Source organism: Zeus faber (genome assembly GCF_960531495.2).
Source record: "Zeus faber genome assembly, chromosome: 5".
Taxonomy (NCBI): Eukaryota; Metazoa; Chordata; class Actinopteri; order Zeiformes; family Zeidae; genus Zeus; species Zeus faber.
The window spans coordinates 27064443-27085712 of record NC_137192.1 but is presented as its reverse complement, the minus strand read 5'-3'; the positions used below and the strand labels follow the sequence as shown (position 1 = coordinate 27085712).

General features: G+C 41.5%; 1 protein-coding gene across 1 annotated transcript; it reads left to right on the top strand.

The window, feature by feature from the left end:
• Nucleotides 1-853: 853 nt before the first annotated feature.
• LOC307230509 (charged multivesicular body protein 4b-like) lies at nucleotides 854-17111 on the top strand. The gene is made up of 5 exons (XM_080000940.1): nucleotides 854-1192; nucleotides 13704-13881; nucleotides 14439-14553; nucleotides 15134-15260; nucleotides 15659-17111. The coding sequence occupies exons 1-5, from the start codon at nucleotides 1009-1011 to the stop codon at nucleotides 15721-15723; spliced, it is 669 nt and encodes a 222-aa protein (XP_079857066.1). The 5' UTR covers nucleotides 854-1008; the 3' UTR covers nucleotides 15724-17111.
• The last annotated feature ends 4159 nt before the right edge of the window (nucleotides 17112-21270 follow it).

The following is a 21270-nucleotide window of genomic DNA, read 5'->3' as shown; positions in this document are numbered from 1 at the left end:
AATGACCGGCTGGCTGTGCATTATCCCTTAACATTAACAAAAAGGTTTTTTTTTTCAATCTTTATTGAAAAAATATATTCAAGATTCAAGAGGTTTATTTGTCACATACACATAATTACTTTCATACATATATGCAGTGAAATGTCTTTCCAACGCACCCGGAGATTATGCACAATAGTTTCTAAACCAAACATATTAGCTGACCCAATTCCCACCTAGCAACTAACTGATTCCTAAAACGTAATATTCAAATGTAAAAACAGTGCAGACGTGTGCTCCACATAATGTGTAAATATGTGTGCATATGTAACACATATTAACACACACATAGAAACACAACGTAGCAGCACAAGCACACACACACACACACACACACTGAAACAAACACTAGAAACACAAATATACACAGATGGAAACAAACACAAAAACACGCAGAAAAACTGGCATAGTAAATACACACACAAACTCATACACACACATACACCCTCACGCAAACAGGCATACACACAGGGCAGACATGTGCTCAACACAATGTTATACAAAGAAACAAGGATATGAAAGAATTATAATTAGGATAAATACACTTCATGAATATACAATGTTTAAAAGAATACAATTAAATTAATTAATTAATTCAAAATATGATATAAAAAACATGCAATTCCCCTTTAAAGAGTCCACCGTACAGTTTGACATTTGTTATACTCCTTCTAGTGTCCACGAGTTTGAGAGTGTGAATAATATAATTATATTTATAATAGTCTTTCAATTCCATAACCACTGAAATTGGAGGTGTGATGACGCGCAGGTCACGCGCTGAGCGTCGTCTGATGACGTCACAGGGCCCCGTTCGGAAAAAAGCGGAAGAAGAAACGAAAACAACAGCGGCGGCGACAGTGGCGGTTTGGCTTTTTCCGTCAAGAAATAACTCGATAACCCGGTCCTGCGTCGGCGTGAAGTCCATAACGTAACTATCGCTGTTAATTTGACGGTGAAAAAAAAAAAATAATGTCGTTGTTCACGAAGTTATTCGGAACCCAGGGCAAGGGAGGGAAAGCGCCCACCCCGCAGGAGGCGATCCAGCGGCTCCGGGAGACGGAGGAGATGCTGACCAAGAAGCAGGACTTCCTGGAGAAGAAGATCCAGGTGGAGCTCGCCACGGCCAAGAAGAACGGCACCAAGAACAAACGAGGTGAGGAGGAGTCCCCCCCCCAGTTCACCCGGAGAGTGAGAGCAACTCGTGGCGAGAGAACCAGGAAGTTGGACGATGTTGAGGCGTGTGTGCGCTGCGTCGCCTTGAGGTCGGGCTGGGCGACATGTCGAGAGTCGTGTATCGCGATATTACGACGACCAGCCGGCATCGAGCCTCGTATGACGATGTATCTATATCGCGATATTGGGATATTTTTAATGTCGTGATCTAGTTGAATGTTGTTGTTTTTTTTTTGTTGACGTCTGAACTTCGTAGACTTTTCTATGTGTTCTAATCACCGCCTCTACTGCTCGATCACGGTTACCCACACGACTGATAAATGTTTCTCAGATATTTCCTGTTTGTAAATATCTTATGAAAGCAACAATAGCCATCCCCAAAAGACAACTATTGATATTGTGATTTTCAGCTCAGATATCATGATATCTCGACGTTCAAGAAGCTTTGTCACATACATCAATCTCCCAAGGCCTGTGTAAAACAAATAATGTGAAAATATAAGTATATTAGTATGTGTGTACTGTATGTATGTATGTATGAATGTACAGTGTCCACCCCAGTGTGTAGTGTTGTCAGTATCGCCCAGCCCTATTTATAAGGGCCTCTCATTTAAAGGTGCAGTGTGTAGAATTTAGTGGCATCTAATGGTGAGGTTTCAGATCACAATCAACTGAATTACCCCGCTCCCCATGACGGCACAACATGCCGCCCTCTGTGGAAGTAGCAGTGGCCTCCGTGGGTGAAGCGGTGGCCACGACACTCGCGGAACGTCCTCTCTTGAGCCGGTGTTGTGATTTGTCCATTCTGGGCTACATGGCAACATGGCGGCCCCACGTGAAGTGTGCCCGCTCCCTATGTAGATAAAAACGGCTCGTTCTAAGATAACGCCAACACAATGATTCTTGTTTTCCTCGGATTGTACACCAATTAAAACGTACTTGTGAATATTATTTTCCATTTCTGCCAAGTCCGTTCTGGTTTAAAACATTCGTCATTTACATTTATGCTTTTGTCAGGTTCGACAATAAAACCGCAAAGCACTGTTTTGTGCAACAATCTGTCAGAACCAGCCATCCACAACATTAAAGAAGAAGAATTACAACAAATATATGATAACATAATTCCCACATATTCAAAATTGTGCAGTGGGTGTAATAAGGCTCAAGACAGGGGGTGAAATTACTCCTTAAAGGTTACATTTTCATCTACATTTTAAAAAAAATAATAATTTTGAGACATAACATTAAAAGTACTAATCGACATCATTCTCCGCCCTCCACGCTTTGTGCCGAGGTCAACCAGCCGATGGGGTGCTAAGCTACACCTACTATCTGTAATGCAGATTGAATCATGTTTGTAAAGAAGCATTAATATTCTGACCAGGATTGATGGTTCAAAAGAGAACAGTCGCTGCCTGGTACCCCAATGAGGATCTGCCTTGTGTGGCTGTGGGTGATGATCACCTTGTTTTGTAGAGAGATTTTTTTTTTACATGTCTTAACGGCACTGTTTGCCTGAAAGATAGATAAACAAGTTATTGTGTCCTTCAAGCTGTGACGTGTGTTTACATTTGTTAGATTAATTCAAATCAGAAAGTTATATATACTCCTGAAGTTATACTTAACTTTACCTATAAGAAGCTCACTCAATTACAAATATAGCGGCAGGTAGCAGTCCATGGGTAGTCGGCACTCATTTAAAATCCAATTGGCGAGCGGATTGATTGAAGCCGGAGAGAAAAATAAAAACACCTATAACTATTGTCTATAGAGAAATAAAACTCTCAATTCAGAAAAAATGCCAGCATAATGCTTAATTAAGTCGCACAAATGAACTTACAGTTTTTAAAATATAAAACAGAATTAAATAGATCATAAGAGAGACAAGGCAATTCACGAGAAAACAAAACAAAAAATCAGGCCAGTTTTCCCTTGAAGTTCAACTCGACCCCCTAGAAGAGACAGCCTGACCAGTGGCCCCCCGGTAATTTAAGTTTAAGACCAGTGCTCTTCTGTATAAAATTAAGGTGGAGAAAAACATTCAAAGAAGGATTTGCCTTCTCTATTTTAAATAAACAGGGCACATAGCTTACTTGTATAGGCAATATTAAATGTAAAAATAACAAAAGTGCAACATTGCACTAAATATGTTGGCCAAAAATGGCAAAAGTATTCTTCAATATTCAAATATATAATACATTTGAATGCTCGAATATAGTAATGGGGGGGGGGGGGGCGTTCTCACGGTCCGGTGGCAAATGCTCCATGGCTCGGCACGGTCCGTGAGCCAGTGATTGGGGACCCTCTTCACTCGAGGACATTCCGTTGGGGATGGCCGAGTTTATTTTCCACTTTCATACAGGTTTGCCTGCAGTGAAACGCCGGAAGAGATGGGGTGTGCTCGCTTGCTCTGCCGACCCCGACCTTGCACACCCTTACAGTGAATATTTCTCTCTAATTTGTGCGACAAACTGGATAAACTTTTATTGAACCTAATTGCTTATCACGTGAATTGATTCGCTTACGTTAGCCAAAACATTTATAGTCAATTATTATTATTTTAATATTATTCTAATTACGATTATCATAATTGGGATAAATGGAGCGCTTTCTGTTGGCACCGACTCAACTGGTTTTAAAAGTCCAATAACCTAAAATGTTAACATATGGATCCTCCATGTGTGACAAGCTATGGTTTTAAATGTCCTCGCTTGCATCACATGCTTGGCCGGCCTCATAGCCCACAACCTGATAGTCTGCATACTTTGTCCCATTCTTAGCAAGGCATTTCGCACAGGGCTGCAGTTAACATCCAGCCCCTGACAGCCAGGAGCGAGTCACTGTTAAAACAAGCTGGTCTATGTCTTGCCGGTTTTCCTTATTGTTTTATGTCTTGGGGCTCAGGCGGAAACAGGATTTATTTTTGTGTTTTTATTCATTTGTCAGAGACAATTAACATTAATCATGAATCAACATGAAAGTTGATTAAAATTTGACTTTAGCCAAATGGCAATCAAAGTGGAGGCCTGGTGATCATAGTGGATTTTATCACTGAGTGACCACATTGGCTGGTAGTTTACTGCCATCTTTAACCTTTTCTCCAGCCAGAATGTAGTTATAACTACAACAATAGATTAAACAAAGACATTATGGCAAGGATGTTATTTACTTATTTAGAAATCACATTTAATAAGTAATACATAATAAGTAATTAAAAGAGATGATCACATTGGAGCTATTTTTGCTGCTTTTGAAATCTCATGGAATGGGTATGGATCACAAAAAAAACAAGGCAGCGTCGTTTGAAGTAAAGCGGTTCTGATGTTGGAGGAAAAGCGAATTGAGTGAATAAAAAAAAATAATAAAAAGTGAATGAATACATGTCAGAAAATAGTGTTGAATAGAATAAATAGCTCCAGAGTAGGGCTGAAGGTGACCACCACCACCAAATGCAGCCCAGCCGGGCAGATAATCTGATCATGTTTTTGCGCGATGTTAGGTAACAATGTTATCATTCCAGGAATACGACCGGCCCTTCTGGTCTAATCAGATTAGGCTGAAACAGATCTCTCAATTGTCAGAAGGCAAAGTTCTTTGGCTCCTGGTTTGATTATCACTCCATTGCTGTTTCTCTGTCTGTGTTTCCGTCTCAAACCTTCTTGGATTTTGACAGGTTTTTCTGATGAACTGAAATCAAGTTGGACTACTTCTAGCACAGTGTACAGTATAATCGGTTTCATCCTGGTTTAACTGTTGCCAGGATCAAACTTCATTATATGGTCTCTGTTGTGTGAATATTAACTCGTGGCTGGAGGCTTCGGTCACACCAACTGGCTGTGGGAGAATCCTTCCTATGACTTTGTTAGGTAGGAAATACTGGGGAAGCTTTGCAGTCATATAAAGCTATAAATAGTAAAACATACAAAATCATGACTCACTACAAACCACGCTGCACCTTATTTGTCTGGCCAACAACTATATAAAATAGAATATCTAAGCGCGGCCAATACGATAGCTCGCTCTGTTTTTGACCCTCCAGTGGAGTGGCACTTGAAAAGTTGGAATGCATCCAAAGCCCCTTTGCTATTGGTCGACGCCACATTTCTGCGTGTTTAAGTTCACCAAGGCTGAACTCCATGCAGAACTTTCCGACGACTTTATTCCGTTACCACAAACAAATCTGCTAATCGAGGCGATCGCGGATTGGAAATAATAAAATTTGTGAATTTATAAAGTGCCGCTGATGCTGGCGGGGTAAGGGGGAAGTTTAATACTTTGCATGACTCGTATTTTCCTGGTGCTTTACAACATCTTTTCGACAATTCAGCCTTGATCTGGATTGGTTTCAGTGAGGACCGCTGTCTGACTGCGTGGCCCTTAAGAAGTTGCAGCTCCGCTGCAGCGTGTAGCATCTGTGTCAGATGGCAACGTAGAGTGAAGGTTGGATGCAGCGCCGAGTCTCCTCCACCCACAGAGGCTGAAATCCACCTACACTGCACATCTCTCTCTCTTTCTCCATCTATCTGCTCTTTCTGTCGGTACTTCTCTTGGTTTTTCCTGTTTCATTCTTGTCTCGAGTCTTCATTCAAATGTTTGTATTTTGCTCTTTATTTTGTGCGGAACAGTGTAAAAATTCATTACTCTAAATAACAGACGGGAAATGGTAACGCTTTATTAAATTACCAAAATCTGATTTGGTGTGATTTCTGATTCGATTTTAATATTAAATCAATTAAATGGTGATTCTATGGTTTAATTTATTTATCCAAACTCTACACTCCATTAGGTCTTGTTTCTTATTCTCTCTCTTTTCTATGTTACATTACATTAAGCAGATGCTTTTATCCAAAGCGACTTACAATTGTTCAATCACCGACGGACGCAGCCATCAGGAGCAATTAGGGGTTAAGTGTCTTGCTCAAGGACACTACAGCATGCTAGCAGGAGGAGCCTGGCATCGAACCAGCAACCTTTAGATCACTAGACCACCAGCTCTACCGCCTGAGCTACCATCCCACACAATCTTGTCCTCATCCCCACATGTTACTTTCTCTTGCTCTGTCCCTTTCTCCTTTTGTCTCTCTCCCTCTCCCTCTTGTCATTTCAATCCAATGACCTTTATTGGTATGAAGTTTAGAAACAATATTGTCAAAGCAAGTAATCCATGTAATCGACATGAAGATAGTTCAGTGACCGATGAATCGCATGAATATAATCAATATTCAATATTACCGAGAATTAACCAATGTGACGAAACAATATACAGTGGTACCTCGACTTACGACTGTAATTGGTTCTATAAGAACGGTCGTATGTTAAAGCAGTCGTATGTCGAAGCAATTTTTCCCATATAAATTATGAAATCATGAAGGGTGAAAATAAACAAAGTACACAGCACAAACACAGTAAATATGAAAAAAATATCGATAAGCCACGAACTACGTGCACACACGATGTAGGTCGCCCGCTGACTGACTGATTGCTGACTGACTGCTGACTGACTGTTGACTGACTGCTGACTGACCGCCGACGCGCCAACTGCAAATATCCACGGTCGTATCTTGGAGCAATCGGTCGCAAGTCGATACAAGTTTTCGCGGCTATCATTGCCCGTATCTTGGATTAGTCGTAAGTTGATGCAATCGTAAGTCAAGATACCACTGTACCAACTTTCACGGCGAGTATTGTCAGACAGCTTTCAATACCGGCAATAATACAGATACTGTACTTTAAATCTAGTTCCTAAAGTAGTTTTCAACGCCAATGTTCTTTTTCTTTATATCGGAAATTCTAAATGAATGGTCATAAAAAAACAATGCATTCAAGTGTCACAGTGAGGGATTGCCCATCATAGAGGCATGTGCATGTTGTTGGATAGTGGCTTGAAGGTGGCACTTTCATGCTATGGTGCGATCAGAGCTGGGACTTGGTTCCAAAGGGTTTGAACCATGGCTCTATAGTATCTATACAATATATTCAAGTATTCTTATTGATTTTCACATATATTGTTCACTCACAGTAGCACCCCATACTCCAAAATAAGACAAACATACAAACAAATTATTGCTCAGCATCATGAACCGTCAGTGAGATACCACTTTGATGCAAAGAAATTGGCACTTAATGAATTAAGTTAATTTGAAACAAAAAAAGAAATACAAATGCCGAATGAACATTGAATAAAATAAAAGGAGCCCAGAAATGGTCGCCAGACCTTATGATACTTCTCGGTGGAGCCTCAGGCAGTGTATTTAAGCTGTTCAAGATAGGACATTACCTCCACCCAGCGCCTGTGACATGGTGGCATAACTTTCTTCAAACTAAGCAGTATCAGATGTCTCTCAAGTAAGGTGGAGAATGCTATAAACTCTTGATAAGTTGTGATCAGTGTTCCCTGCGGGACTACACCGAACAATGCAGCCAATGGATCAGGATCAATAACCATATTAAACATAAATGAGAAGGTATTAAATATACCTGTCCGAAATGGGGTCAGTTTGGGACATGACCAAAACATCTGACTGAGGCGTGCTAGGTCTCGACTGCACCTGATGCAGGTTGGGTGTGAGCCAGGGTTGGGTTTGTCCAGATTACGTGCAGATAAATGTAGCCTATGCAGAACCCTAAACTTCAACAACCCATGTCTAATGCATATTGATGATGAGTGTAACAACGTGATTGCAGCCTGCCAATTTATATCTGAGATGGTAATTCCCAACTCTTCCTCCCACTGCCTCGTTAGGTGAGTAAGTGATGGGGAGGCAACCCTCTGAATATTGTCATACAATAAAAACACTGGACCCATATCAACTGGATCGTTTATCCAGGTACTGTGGCGTTGTAGGCGAAAGGTGTGCTTTGACATAACTATGTACCTATAAGTATCTAAAGAAATCTGACTGGGGAATATTAAAATCGTTCTTTAGCTGTTCAAAATAAATAAAGTGCCCTTCCTTAAAAAGGTCTTTCACACCCTTGATCCTTCTCCGGTGCCGTAATTGAAAAGACGAGTCTGTGAAATTGGTAGTAAAATTGACGTTTTCCAAAACAGGGGAAGTAAGAAGAGCTTGTTTAAGTTTAGAATGGGTTCTAAACTAAGACCATATCTTTAGAGAACCATACATAATTTTCTTCCAATAGCGTTTACTTAAGGGTAGTGGGGCACAAATTAAACACCGAAGTGACACGGGAGTACTTGAATGCTGCTCCATAAGAGACCAGACTGGAGACTCATCATCTCATAAGTCAGGGACCCAAAACAACAACTGGTACATACAAATATTTGGGTAAATACAGACCACCATCTCCCTTTTGTCTTTCCGAATATTCTTTCCTTATTCAAGGTACAATTTTATTCCAAATAAAGGCAGATGTCCACCTTTTTAATTCATTAATAAAGGATTTGGGAATAAAGACAGGGATTGTTTGAAACAGGAAGACAAATCTGGGAATGATGGTCATTTTTACAGAACTGACCCTACCAGAGAGTGACAAGGGGAGGGTCGACCATCTCTCCATGTGCTGTTTGGCCGTACTAAACGATATTTTAAAGTTATTGTCAGACAGACCCCTGTACTTGCAAGTGACACAAACACCCAAGCAAGTAAAGCTATCCTTACTAACGGAAAAAGGGGATTTCTAAAGTGACATTTGACGTGCTTTATCATTTATGGGGAACATAATGCTTTTAGTTCAATTCAACTTATATCCTGAGACCCACCCGAACTTGGTGATAAGGGCTAGAGCAATCTGTATAGTAGGATATGGATTGCAAAGAAAAAGGAGAAGATCATCCGCGTAAAGCGATAGTTTATGCATGGCACTCCAACCAGACTAGTGGTCTCTCCTAGCGTTGTTGCCAAGGTCTCAATGGCAATGTCTGATATCTGGGGGCTCAGGGGACATCCTTGTCTTGTTCTGCGGAAAAGAGGAAAATAGTCAGATATTATCTTGTTTGTTCCTACTGAGGCTTGAGGCGCCGTATATAGAACCTTGATCCATGAAGAGAAAATACGGCCAAAGCCAAAACTCTTGAGGGCAGTGAACAGGTAGTTGTCTTCAATCCTGTCAAAAGCTTTTTGTGCGTCCAAGGATATCATAAGCTCCGGCTCGACATCGTTAGCTTTGGTAGATCACATTGAATACGCGGCAAAGGTTGCTTGATAACTGTCTACCTATAAGGAAACCCATTTGATCTGGATGTATCAATTTAGGCTTTGGGATTTTCTGAAGTCTACCTGTCCGCACCTCTGTTAGAATTGTATAGTCGCAGCATAGTAGGCCAATCGGCCGATACAACTCACACAGCAACGGGTCTTTACTCTTTTTAAGTTATAATGAGATAGAGGCCTGTGTCATATTTGGGGGAAGGGCCTTTGTTTTTCCGAGGACCTCTTCAAATAACTTTGACAATAACCGTAATAATTTGGGAGCAAATTTTTAATTTTTTTTTTCATTCTATCGGGTTACCATCAGGGCCTGGTGCCTTTCCGGACTTCATGTTTTTAATTGCACTATCAATCTCTGTTAAAGTTATATTTCTTTCCAAACCAGATTTGTCTGATTAATCTACGGTAGGAGTTTCCAACTTACTTAAGAAGTCCTCTACTAGTTGTTTGTTACTTGCTTCAGAGGCATTCAACTTTTCAAAGAAAGACTTAAATCGAACATTAATGTCCCTTTGGTCCGTAACAATATTACCTTCCCCATCTTTTATTGCACATATAAAACCTGCGGCTGCAGACAGCTTAATTTGATGGCACAAGAGCTTGATGGCACGCTCTCCATGTTTATAGAAATTATGATTTGTAAATGAAGGTCTATAGCGTTATCGTTAGTCAGGGAATCAAATTCTGTCTGGAGCGAAATTCTCTCTCTGTATAGATTCTCAGAGGGTGATGTTGAGTGTAATTGGTCAACCACTTTAATCCTGTCGATCAGTTCTGTAGCCCATTTGGTTTTCTTCCTATTTTCACCTTGTGGCCTTTGTAATGGAACGATCTAACGAGGGATCCAGGACAGTTTAAATCCCCTCCTAATATCAAATCATGTGAATCCAGGTCTGGTAAAAGTGAAAAAAGATTACTTAAGAAATCAGCGTTATCCCAGTTGATGGCATACACATTTGCAAGTACTACCGGCCTATAAAATAACTTCCCTTAAATGATTATACAGCGACCATTCTTGTCCCTTATGATGTTTTACTCTTAAAACTGCACATCTCAGTGTCAGAATAGCCACCCACCTACTTTTGCCATTAAAGTCAGAGGAAAACCTGCGTAAATCCTCCCCTGCAGGGTTTTGGTTGGTCCTTATTTAATAAATGAGTTTCCTGTAAATACACTATTTCAGTCTTTCATTTGTTTTATTGAGAAAGTAGTTTGCTCTGCTTAACCAGATGATTCAACCCCCTTTACGTTCCAACTCACTAATATGGTGTCAGACCTCGATCCACCGACGCCATCAAGGCGACCACTCAAGTGATGCCACTGCCTGAATTTCTGTACCTTGTTGCCAGTGTTTCTGAACTGCATTGGAGATGTTCCACTGCCTGTCTCCATGCGTATCTGTGCAATATGGTTGTTGCGCTCAAAGTATAGAATTACCACACCCAGCTCTAAATATCACCCACACACACGAAAACGTACTACAAAACACAAATCAGAATGTATCCACTGTAGCTTTTCCCTTAATGTGTGACGGATATTTTTTTGTGTGCAGCTATTTTCACAAACAGAGACGGAGGTGTATTCTCAAGTTAGAGCAGCGATTATACTCTTTCTGTCTCTCTCGCTCTCTCTCTCTCTCTCTCTCTCTCTCTCTCTCTCTCTCTCCCTCTCTCTCCCTCCCTCCCTCCCTCCCTCCTTCTCTCTCTCTCTCTCTCGCACTCTCTCTCTCTCTCTCGCACTCTCTCTCTCTCTCTCGCACTCTCTCTCTCTCTCGCACTCTCTCTCTCTCGCACACTCTCTCTCTCTCGCACTCTCTCTCTCTCTCTCTCTCGCACACTCTCTCTCTCTCTCGCACACTCTCTCTCTCTCTCTCTCTCTCTCGCACACTCTCTCTCTCGCACACTCTCTGGTTTTATCTTATGTAAGGAGTGACTCAGCATGGTCGAGTCCTCTCTCTGATGAGGTGCTTTCGCAGATTAGCTCTCCGGAGATTCCCGCGGTTGTGTTAGTCACGGTGGACTCGGAGGTCGGGCCCTTTGTCTCGCTTTGATCCACAACCTTCCCTCCGTCCCTGTTCTGTTACTGCTCTGCTGTGTTGTGTGGTTATCAGTTGAAGTAGTACTACAACCTCACACAGTACTGGTATTCTCCTCCACTAACCTGTCCTGTAATTACAACTTGGCATCACTGGAAAATGTTAAATACGTATACAATACGAATTAGTTGACGAAGTACCTCGATGGTGATCATCTGGCTATACTTTGGTGTTGACTGTTGCTGCTTTCATTAGATATTTAGTACATACAATAGAAACAATGGTTTGTAATGGGGGGTCTACGAAGTTTAGAAAAGTATTATTATTTTACTCTGATGCGGACATAATGCAGCCTTTAACTACATCAGGATATTACCATAAACAAAATCCCAGATGATATCCAATGTCATATACATTTCCCCAAACAACACTGCAGTCAGTCAGTTTAGTCAATTTGAGATGGCTTCATGAAGATAAAGTGAAGGTAAGATTTAAGATTTCAGAGGTTATTTGTCACCTACATGCATATATGCAGTGAAATGTCATGACACCCGGTGATGACACACAATATGCTCTAAAAAATACACAAATATGTGTAACCGAATAAATAGAGATGAAAAGAAAGAAAGCAACCAGATGATTCACCACGTGATACTCAAACCGGTTGCAGACGGCAGAAGTCAAACAGTGAAACCACTGCGATATTATAATAATAATAATAATAATAATAATAATAATAATTATAGCTTCAGGCCGCATCGCTTCGGTCCATAATCGACACCAATTAAAAGTGTTGTGTTCTGATGGAACGTAGCATCAGTTCGTGGTGTGGCTCCTCTTGACATCAGCGTTACCTCTAAAACAAGTAAAATCTTCAGAGTTTCCCTTGAACGCAGCATCGTCTCACTTAATGACGTGTGACGTGAGTTTTCCGAGTCCTGGTGACACGCACAATTACTATACAAGCTGATACACTTGTTGCGTGTTGTGGCTTTATCCTACAAATGAGAAGGTGGCTGTCTACTACCTGTAGTCCACAGAGTCCTGCCTCACGGTGTCTCGGTGGAAGGAAATCACTCTGCGTGGAAGTTCCCAACAACAGAGTTTCATTCAAACGGATTAAACACAGCATTTCATCAACTTTTTTAACTTTCAGGACTATAATAAAACGAACAAGATTCAGACCCGTTGCTCTGGAGCTGCAAGCGAACTCCATGTGTGAGGACACAAAGACGGAATATGATGGACTGTTTTCAACTCCTACAGTTTGTATTACGACTGGCTTGAATGCCGCAGGAGGTACATGGTACTGGGTTAGATGCAAACCTAATGTGTTTGTAGTCACAGAAAGGGCGAAATAATTAAATATCAAACTAAAAGCCCCGCCGGTGTCCAGCAGGTAAGGCAGTATACATGCACACAGACACACAAACACACACACGTTAGTCTGTAACCACTACAGTTTGATGGAGTCGACACCACGTAGCTCGCATGGTACGAATGGACGTCCGTAGCCACGACCTGCACATTTATAGCGAATTGGATGATGATGTCACGAAGCGTCTTACTCCACAAACTCAACCTGACCGGAAGTTTTCAGAAGTTAGCGCGTCGGCGATGCACGAACGTTCAGCTGCCTCCGGTCAATTTGAGTTGGTTTTTGACTCATTTCTGCTCCGTATGTGGATCGATTTGGGTGCAACTTCAACTACGCAATGTCTGCAACGCCCGGTTCTAACGACACCTCAACCGTGTCCGTAGCTGCAGCTGTCGTCCTGTTACGGACACTTTTAGCCCGAAAAGTGCAGAGGAGAAGAAAAATAATAATAATCCGAATATAATAACAGAAGGGGTGGACCCCTAATAATATAATATCACAACACTATTATAATTATTTTAGTATTATGTGTTCAGTTGCGGTTTAATATTAACATTTGACATGGAATTTCACTTTTAAACACTTGTTTAGAAACCAAAGCTATTCTATGCCATACATCACATAGTAAGAATGCAGTGTAACTATTCTTATGTTCCCATTATGTGGAGCTTTGGTTGAAGTTGAGTTTTATCTATGTTTTTAGTTTTCATTAGTGTGTTCGGTAATACCTGTGTGATTGTAAATCTGCAATCAATTGCATATCCTGATTTTTATGGACCCCTCTCCCTCTCTCTCTGTCTCCCCTCTCTCCCACTCTCTCCTTATGTTTCTCTCTCTCTCTCTCTCTCTCTCTCTCTCTCTCTCTCTCTCTCTCTGTCTTTCTCTTCTCCCACTCTCCCCCCACCCCCAGCGGCTCTCCTGGCCCTCAAGAGGAAGAAGCGCCTGGAGAAGCAGCTGGCTCAGATCGACGGCACACTGTCCACCATCGAGTTCCAGCGCGAGGCGCTAGAGAACGCCAACACCAACACAGAGGTCCTGAAGAACATGGGCTTCGCCGCCAAGGCCATGAAGTCGGCGCATGCAGACATGTGAGACGCTGGGCGGGAACACTCTCTTTTCCCCATCCGCTTTAACCTTGGATTGGACAGATAGATATAGATGGATGGATAGATTTAGGGATAGATGGATAGATAGATAGATAGATACTTCATAGATACTATTCATCCCTCAGAGGGAAATGGCGATCTTACAGCAGCTCACATGAGAACAAATAAGTAATAATAATCAAGTAATGGAAGAACAAAAATTCAACAATAGACCAATAAAACCCTGTATCAACTAAAGTGTCAAAGCTTTACTGCTGTTTTGCAGCAACGGGTAAATTACAGAAAGTGAGGATATAATTATAATTAAATGATGTCGTTAAATTGCAACGTCAAAAATATCTTCACAGAAATTGGCTGATGGCGGCCCTTAAGTGACATCTATTAAAAAAGGAGAATGAGGATGTGTAAATCTTCCCTTATGTCTATTGTGTGGCTGTGGGTTGTCTTGTGCTGACTTGTGTGTGTGTGTGTGTGTGTGTGTGTGTGTGTGTGTGTGTGTGTGTGTGTGTGTGTGTGTGTGTGTGTGCCCCCTCTTGTAGGGACATTGACAAGGTGGACGACCTAATGTCAGACATCACAGAGCAGCAGGAGCTGGCGCAGGAGATCTCGGACGCCATCTCCAGACCGGTGGGCTTCGGAGAGGAGTTTGACGAGGTGGGCAGCCGACATGGCAACAGCGGTTTATTTTTCTTGTGTTTCTTTAATTGAATTGTAAACCGGACAAACAATCAGACAGCAGCAGCTCAATTGACGGAGTAAATAAACAGTAGAGTACAGAGCGAGTTCAGCAGAACAGAAGCAGATTCTCATTCTTTGTGAGGTGAGCTGACGTTGAAGCACTTCTCCAGCACTTTCAATGTGATATATAGACCTTTTCCAGGACCTTGACTCATTGCCTTTTTAAAGAACTAAAGATAATTTTCAGATCACAATATGATTTATACCCGAGGCTAACAGCAAGGTTCATTATTTTGTATTTTCTCCAGTTTAGCAATATAGAAAACAGAAAAAGCTGCTGCCTGTAATTACATGGCCTGTACTGAAGTGTGTGTGTGTGTGTGTGTGTGTGTGTGTGTGTGTGTGTGTGTGTGTGTGTGTGTGTGTGTGTGTGTGTGTGTGTGTGTGTGTGTGTGTGTGTGTGTGTGTGTGTGTGTGTGTGCGTGTGTGCGTGTGTGCCTGCGCGCGCGCGTGTGTGTGTGTGCCTGCGTGCGTGCGCGTGTGCGTGCGTGCGCAGGATGAGCTGATGGCAGAGCTAGAGGAGCTGGAGCAGGAGGAGCTGGACAATAACCTTCTAGAAATCGGCGGAACCGAGGACGTCCCGCTGCCCAGCGTACCGTCCACGTCCCTGCCATCCAGACCAGGTAACACACACAAATCCTATGCTATGTTTTTTTTATGTGTTAGTATTATGTGTTAGTATTATGCGAATAATACTTCATAGTACTACTGGAGCTTTTATCTGCACATGATGCTCGTACACATCCTGATTATAATTTACAAGGACATACAAATATAAATGTCAATCATGATTTGAAAAATTAAAACTAAAGTAGTAATGTGTTAATGTGCCAAAAATGTAGTAGAGCAAAAGTTTAGATATTTGCTTTGAAAATGTAGTGGAGTAAAAATCGAAAAGTTCTGAAACTGACAATACTTCAATAAGTACAGATACTTGGAAAAATTAGTGACACATTGTTAGAAGGTACTTGTACTAGGCCACTTCCCACCGCTGACGATGCCTGTGTTTCTTCCCTCTCAGCCAAGAAGAAGCAGGAGGAGGACGACGACGACATGGCCGACCTGGAGGCCTGGGCGGCTAACTAAGGTAGCCGGCACCGCTCGCCTGCTGAGGCCCTCGCTGTCTGTACCTCTGGAACCCAGGTGGAGGGAAGGGGCCTTGGGCCGCACGGCGGGCTGGCCCCATGCCCAGCCACACCCTCACACCCCCAAGTACACACTCGTCTGTGCCGCTCGCCGACTTGAAAATAACACGCAAAATAACGCAGTTGTCCGCCGCAATTCAGACGCCTTGCTTCCCGATCGCATCTTCCGACACTCAGCCCCAAGCGTGCACTCCTAAAGAAAACACAACCGAAAAACAAGATGGCTGCTTTTGGAGCCTAACGTTCTGCGCTGGTCTATTGTTTATCAGGAGTGGACGTTTTGGGCGGCGGCGAGCGTACAAGTGCGTCCTTGCGGGGAACGGGAATGTGGAGGTGCGGGACGAGGCCTTGCTCTTTTTTTGGTTAGAGTGAAAATTAATAATATATACACGGGGTGGATCGGAGTGGAGTGGGCGGGGTTTAGATGAAACACAAAAGACGACAACATGACACAGACATTTATTTTTTTCTCCCCTGCCTCCTGTGATGTCATCTCTAATGCCTCGGAGATGGAGCCGATGGAATACTGAAAGCTTCTGTTTTGACGACCTTTCGTTACTCTCTTACCGTGAACAATTTCTCCCTGAAAGAAAACTATTACCGATATGAACATGTGGAACTTTCTTGATTGAAATGATTGCTGTCACATTAGCTAACCAAATGCATTCATAGGAAACCTTTTCCCGACCTGTTTATTGTGTGAAACAACATTTGGTTCCCTACAACAGATATGCAACTGGTTACCCGGCGTAAGCCCCTCAAATGTCATGAAAGATGCTATGAGGAACCGGGAAAAATTGCCCATTCAAGGCAGCCAAGAAGCCCTTTTTGATGTATCAAAATAAAAGCCCCAAACCCACACAAGTAGCTCTTATTTTCTTGGCTTATTAGAATCATCCATTTTTCTCTCTTCTCCTGGTGTTTCTCATCACATTTGAGTGGCTTATGCTGGAAAACAGCTGGTTATAAAAATTAAAAAAAAAAAAAAGCCAAGAAACCCTTTTTAACGTATCAAAATAAAAGCCCCGAGAAATGGACCCATGGCGAACAATTCATGAGCGTCCTCGTTCACTCAGTCATTGTGAAGTGTCGGTACGACTGGCCTTTCACAATAAAACACATTTTGCACAAAACCAACGTTAGGAGTCATAATATTTCCATTCAGACGAAACAAATGACATCCAATAAAAAAACACATTATGCCAATAATTTATGCTTTTGTTTTGTGAACCTCTTATGCCCTTCATGGTATCCACACACAAAATGGAAGAGCTTTTATTTTGATAGCCAAGTTGATGCTGCATATCAATAAAGTTGATTTTGAGTGACTGCAATCGGTTTGGTGCATCTTTAAACATGAATAATAGAAGGATGGATGATTTTTGTAGTTAAGTCTAAAGGTAGAGTAGCTCTGATGCGGCGAGGCTTGGGGAGAATCCTCCAGCGCATTGAACACTGAGCACATTTAAATGCACTCAGTGTTCATGGAGATAGAGCACACAATCACATCGTCCGTTTCCATCACCGCCTTCTGTATCTAGAGGTGCACTGTAACATTATATATATACCTGTATATCCACAAATACCTCTAATGTACTCATTACTAAGGGGAAGGTTTCAATAACTGAGAATGCTTATGTGCTTTGCTTCTTACATTTTTTTGTTGGAGTTATAGTGACTTGTAGATTTTTTTTTTTTTTTTTTTTTTTTTTTTCCCCCTCAACTGCTAGTTGGTGGCCATTTTGGCTCCAAGGCCGTTGCTAAGTTACAACCAACTTTAGAAGGAGATGCCTCCACATTTACTGCGCATAGCTTTTAGTTCTTGAGAAGGCAGAGTATAGACCACATGGGAAAAACAAAACTGTCTGAGGCTCTTTGTAGAGCATTTAAGGGCCTGGACGGGTGTAGTTTTCACCTCTTTCCATCACCAGAGATTTTTCGGTGTTTGACAAACTCCGCATTGGCCTCGCGCGTATGCCAATGACAGCCTTCCTTACCAAACGCCTTACTTCATGCCACTCATGACGAAGAGATGTACAAAAAAACACTCTGAGGCCTCAACATTCAGCTGTACTTCAGTCATGATTGTGAAAACCACACGGTGGTTCCCTTTGACTCAAAACTTTCCTGACCCTGTCCGGTCAGAGCCAGCCAATGGAAATCAGGGATGTGGTAAGCAATTCAAAACCATGGCAACCAGTCGTAAACAAAGCAGATTCTCACCGACGCTACTAGTAGCTATGCAGTGCAGACTGACATGCACGCAGTGACCAGTTCAAAGTTCGAAGGTCGCAAAGAGACAGAAGAGGGTGAAGATTTCATTTTTTATTATTTTCTTTCCGCAGTGAGCGGGCGTGCCAGCTTTGATAATCATAAATTACTTTGCCAAGTGCTTTTTGAAAAACAAATTGAATCTTGAAATGTTGAACTTTTGGTGCTAAACTTTTCGTTCTGTCACACTCTTGTGGTGGTGACTGCGAGGCTGACGTAGCAGTGAGTGATGAACATTAGATATTAGGAAAACAATGCTGGAGGTGGCCTTTTTTTTTAAGTTGGTAAAACACCTTCATGGGTGGCGAGAAGTGAAAATCACATGTAATGTCCCTTTAAGCGGTCACCGGATTGGATCTTCCTGATCAACACACTCTGCTAAGTTTAATGTTATAATAATAAAATAATCTTGAGCATGGAATACCAACCAGGCAAACAGGAGCTGTATCTAACGGAGCTGCTCAGTCAAACTCAAATGGATTTCAGCTCACTTTGTTTTTGTGTTGTTTTTATTTTGTGCGAACGTACAGGTTGTGATCATTTTGACACAAACACAACTTTTCAATATTAAGGGCATAATGCTCAAACATTTTAAGAGGTTTAAGCGCAATAGGAAGCGGAAAGACATCCCTTCATAACCCCTTTAAAAATAACTCCCCTCTGTATACAGTAGTATACTTTTGAGGGCCGGTCGCCTAAATGTACCCATAATATATTATTACATGAGAAGGCTTTTTTTTTTCTGAGTTTCATTTAAATCTAGAAGCTGAACCCTTCAGTCTGGAAATGATCTGATTGAATATAACTGACCTTGTGGTCTGGGAGTATTGAAGCATTGAAAACTGCACCTGCTCTGTAAAAGCAGACTTCTCTCTTGGTGTTTTATGTTTTCTTCTGTTTCACATCTCTTATTAGACTTTCAGCGGTGGGAAGTCATACATGACAATATCTGACATTCAGGTGTGTGTGTGTGTGTGTGTGTGTGTGTGTGTGTGTGTGTGTGTGTGTGTGTGTGTGTGTGTGCGTGTGCGGTAGTGAGTTAGTTTGCAATGGCATTATGCTGTGTGTGCATTCTTCATGTATGCTTGAGCTAATGTGTGTGGGTGTGTGTTTATACACAGGACTGAGTGTTGTGTTCTATCCCATCTATCTCCTGTTCCTATGGTACTCTGCCTGAATAAAGAAAATACTTTTGCCAAATGATTTCTTGTCTTTCTCTTAAAAAAATACAGAGTATTTACTTCCCCTTTACTCTGTCTTGGTCAGTGCAGACTCGAAGTCCAGAGCTCCAAGTTGCTGTCAGACATTGAGTTTTTTTTCCAATATTTTTCCCCATCAGAATCCTGATTTCTTTCAATAATTTTAATAAGCAGTATAACATAATTACTTGAAAAATTATTTATGCTTTTGACTCGGGTCTTAATGTGACCCCAAAATTTCCAGGAGGCGCTTTTGCGGCCAAAGATTAGGCCTAAATCGCACTTTTAATCTGGACTAACTGAAATGGCCTTTTTTCCAATCGTAGTTTAAAATAGATGTCTCAAAGTTTATGTTTTGTAAAGTACTGTAGATATTGTTGTATGTCTCTGTTCATATCTGTCACACCCCTGGTGATTCTCCCCCTCTTGGAGTCATGATGATGATTAGTTGTTTACAGACCAAAACATGGTAAGATCGGTCTCCAAAGAGGGGGGTTGGTGGCGTTTCTCTGTCACAAAAACTGTGCTATTGTCATCCAACAGGACAGAGTTGTTGCAGCAGTTGTTGTTGATTAAATACTGAATAAAAAGTGGCATTGGAGGTTGAGAACATGAACTCTGTCTTGGATGCAATGGCATACATGTGTGTTGTATGCCAAGCCTGCTGACCGAGTAATATTAAACCAGGTCTACCAAACTACCCCCTATATTTTAAATTCAATCAACATGCCTTCTTCAGGGTTAAATTAATTGATGAATTGGGACATTTTGGAAGGATTAACAGAATATCTTTGAGATCGTTCTAAACTTATTTGCACAGGGCGAGATATGGCCCCACTGGTTCACTGGAGGGTGCAAGGAGGTTCAAGGTCACAGGCTGCTGTTCATTACCTTGAAGGTTAACTAGTAACTTTGTCCATCCCACTGCTCGTCCTTATCACACTATTTCTCTGACTTTAGGGGGTGGATTTCTTATTGATGTGGAACACACATGAGGTCACAGGCATTAAATACACATGTTTTCGATCACTTTCCAGAATATCAGAATATCATTACATAAGAATGGAAATACTGACATGAATACAAAGTGCTGTTATTGTATACTGGACTGAAAGTGTTAGCTACACAATCAAGACAGTACTCTGGTCAAAATAGATACCATCTTATCTATATTCTACTCAGGTAAAGATATTGGAAGTACTAGGTATGAAATGTACTCAAATATTAAAAGTATTTGCCCAACATTTTATGGCAGTTAAGGTGTTGATGGTGCAGTTTATGTTGGTTAAAAGGGTTTCAGGCTCTCAACTTATAAATTACCTTTTTTTTCTTCTACTTCTGTATTTTTATTTTTGTTTATTAAAGGGGGCCTGTTCTGCTTTTCCTTATTTTCTGTCATATATATATATATATATATATATATATAATGTTACACCGTGGGATGTTCATATTAGATGTGTCCAAAGTGTCGAATAATGAGGTAAGCCCCTTTCCAAATGTTTTTTTTTTCTACTTTCTGGACAAGCTGACGTCGGCGCGTCACCGATTTTCCTTATATGGTCGTCTGCTCCATCCCACCCGCTGTGCCTTTCTCCAAACAAAACCAATAAAAATAATGTGCTTTCATTGTAGATGTATTTATTTTATTCATTTTTACTTCAATTTATTTATTTATTTCCGACATTTTCCAAAATAAAAAAATCTGTGACCAGAGTTCCCTAGAGTCGCGGTGCGGTGCCTCCCACAAGCTTGACGCACGGCAACCAAAGTCAGAACAAACTTTTAAATGAGGCCTTGTAGACCTAATACAACCTCAAATTTGTTCAGAAACAGATTTAAGTGGACTGATAAGGGGAGATCTGTGGAAGTTTACGGAGAAATACAACGGAACCTGGAGTAAAGCTCAAACGCCATTGGCTGACGGAACTAGGAACTTGTTCTCAAATCCCATTCATTGGCTCACAGAATTTGTGGCCTCAGGAGGGTGGCTCCGCCCACTGACAGAGCGTCAGGAACAC

Bases quoted from the DNA above. Each gene is read 5' to 3' on its own strand.
- LOC307230509 (XM_080000940.1), top strand. From the start codon at position 1,009: ATGTCGTTGTTCACGAAGTTATTCGGAACCCAGGGCAAGGGAGGGAAA. The intron at 1,193-13,703 runs GTGAGGAGGAGT...CCCCACCCCCAG, and splicing joins CGGCACCAAGAACAAACGAG to CGGCTCTCCTGGCCCTCAAG. The intron at 13,882-14,438 runs GTGAGACGCTGG...CCCCTCTTGTAG, and splicing joins AAGTCGGCGCATGCAGACAT to GGACATTGACAAGGTGGACG.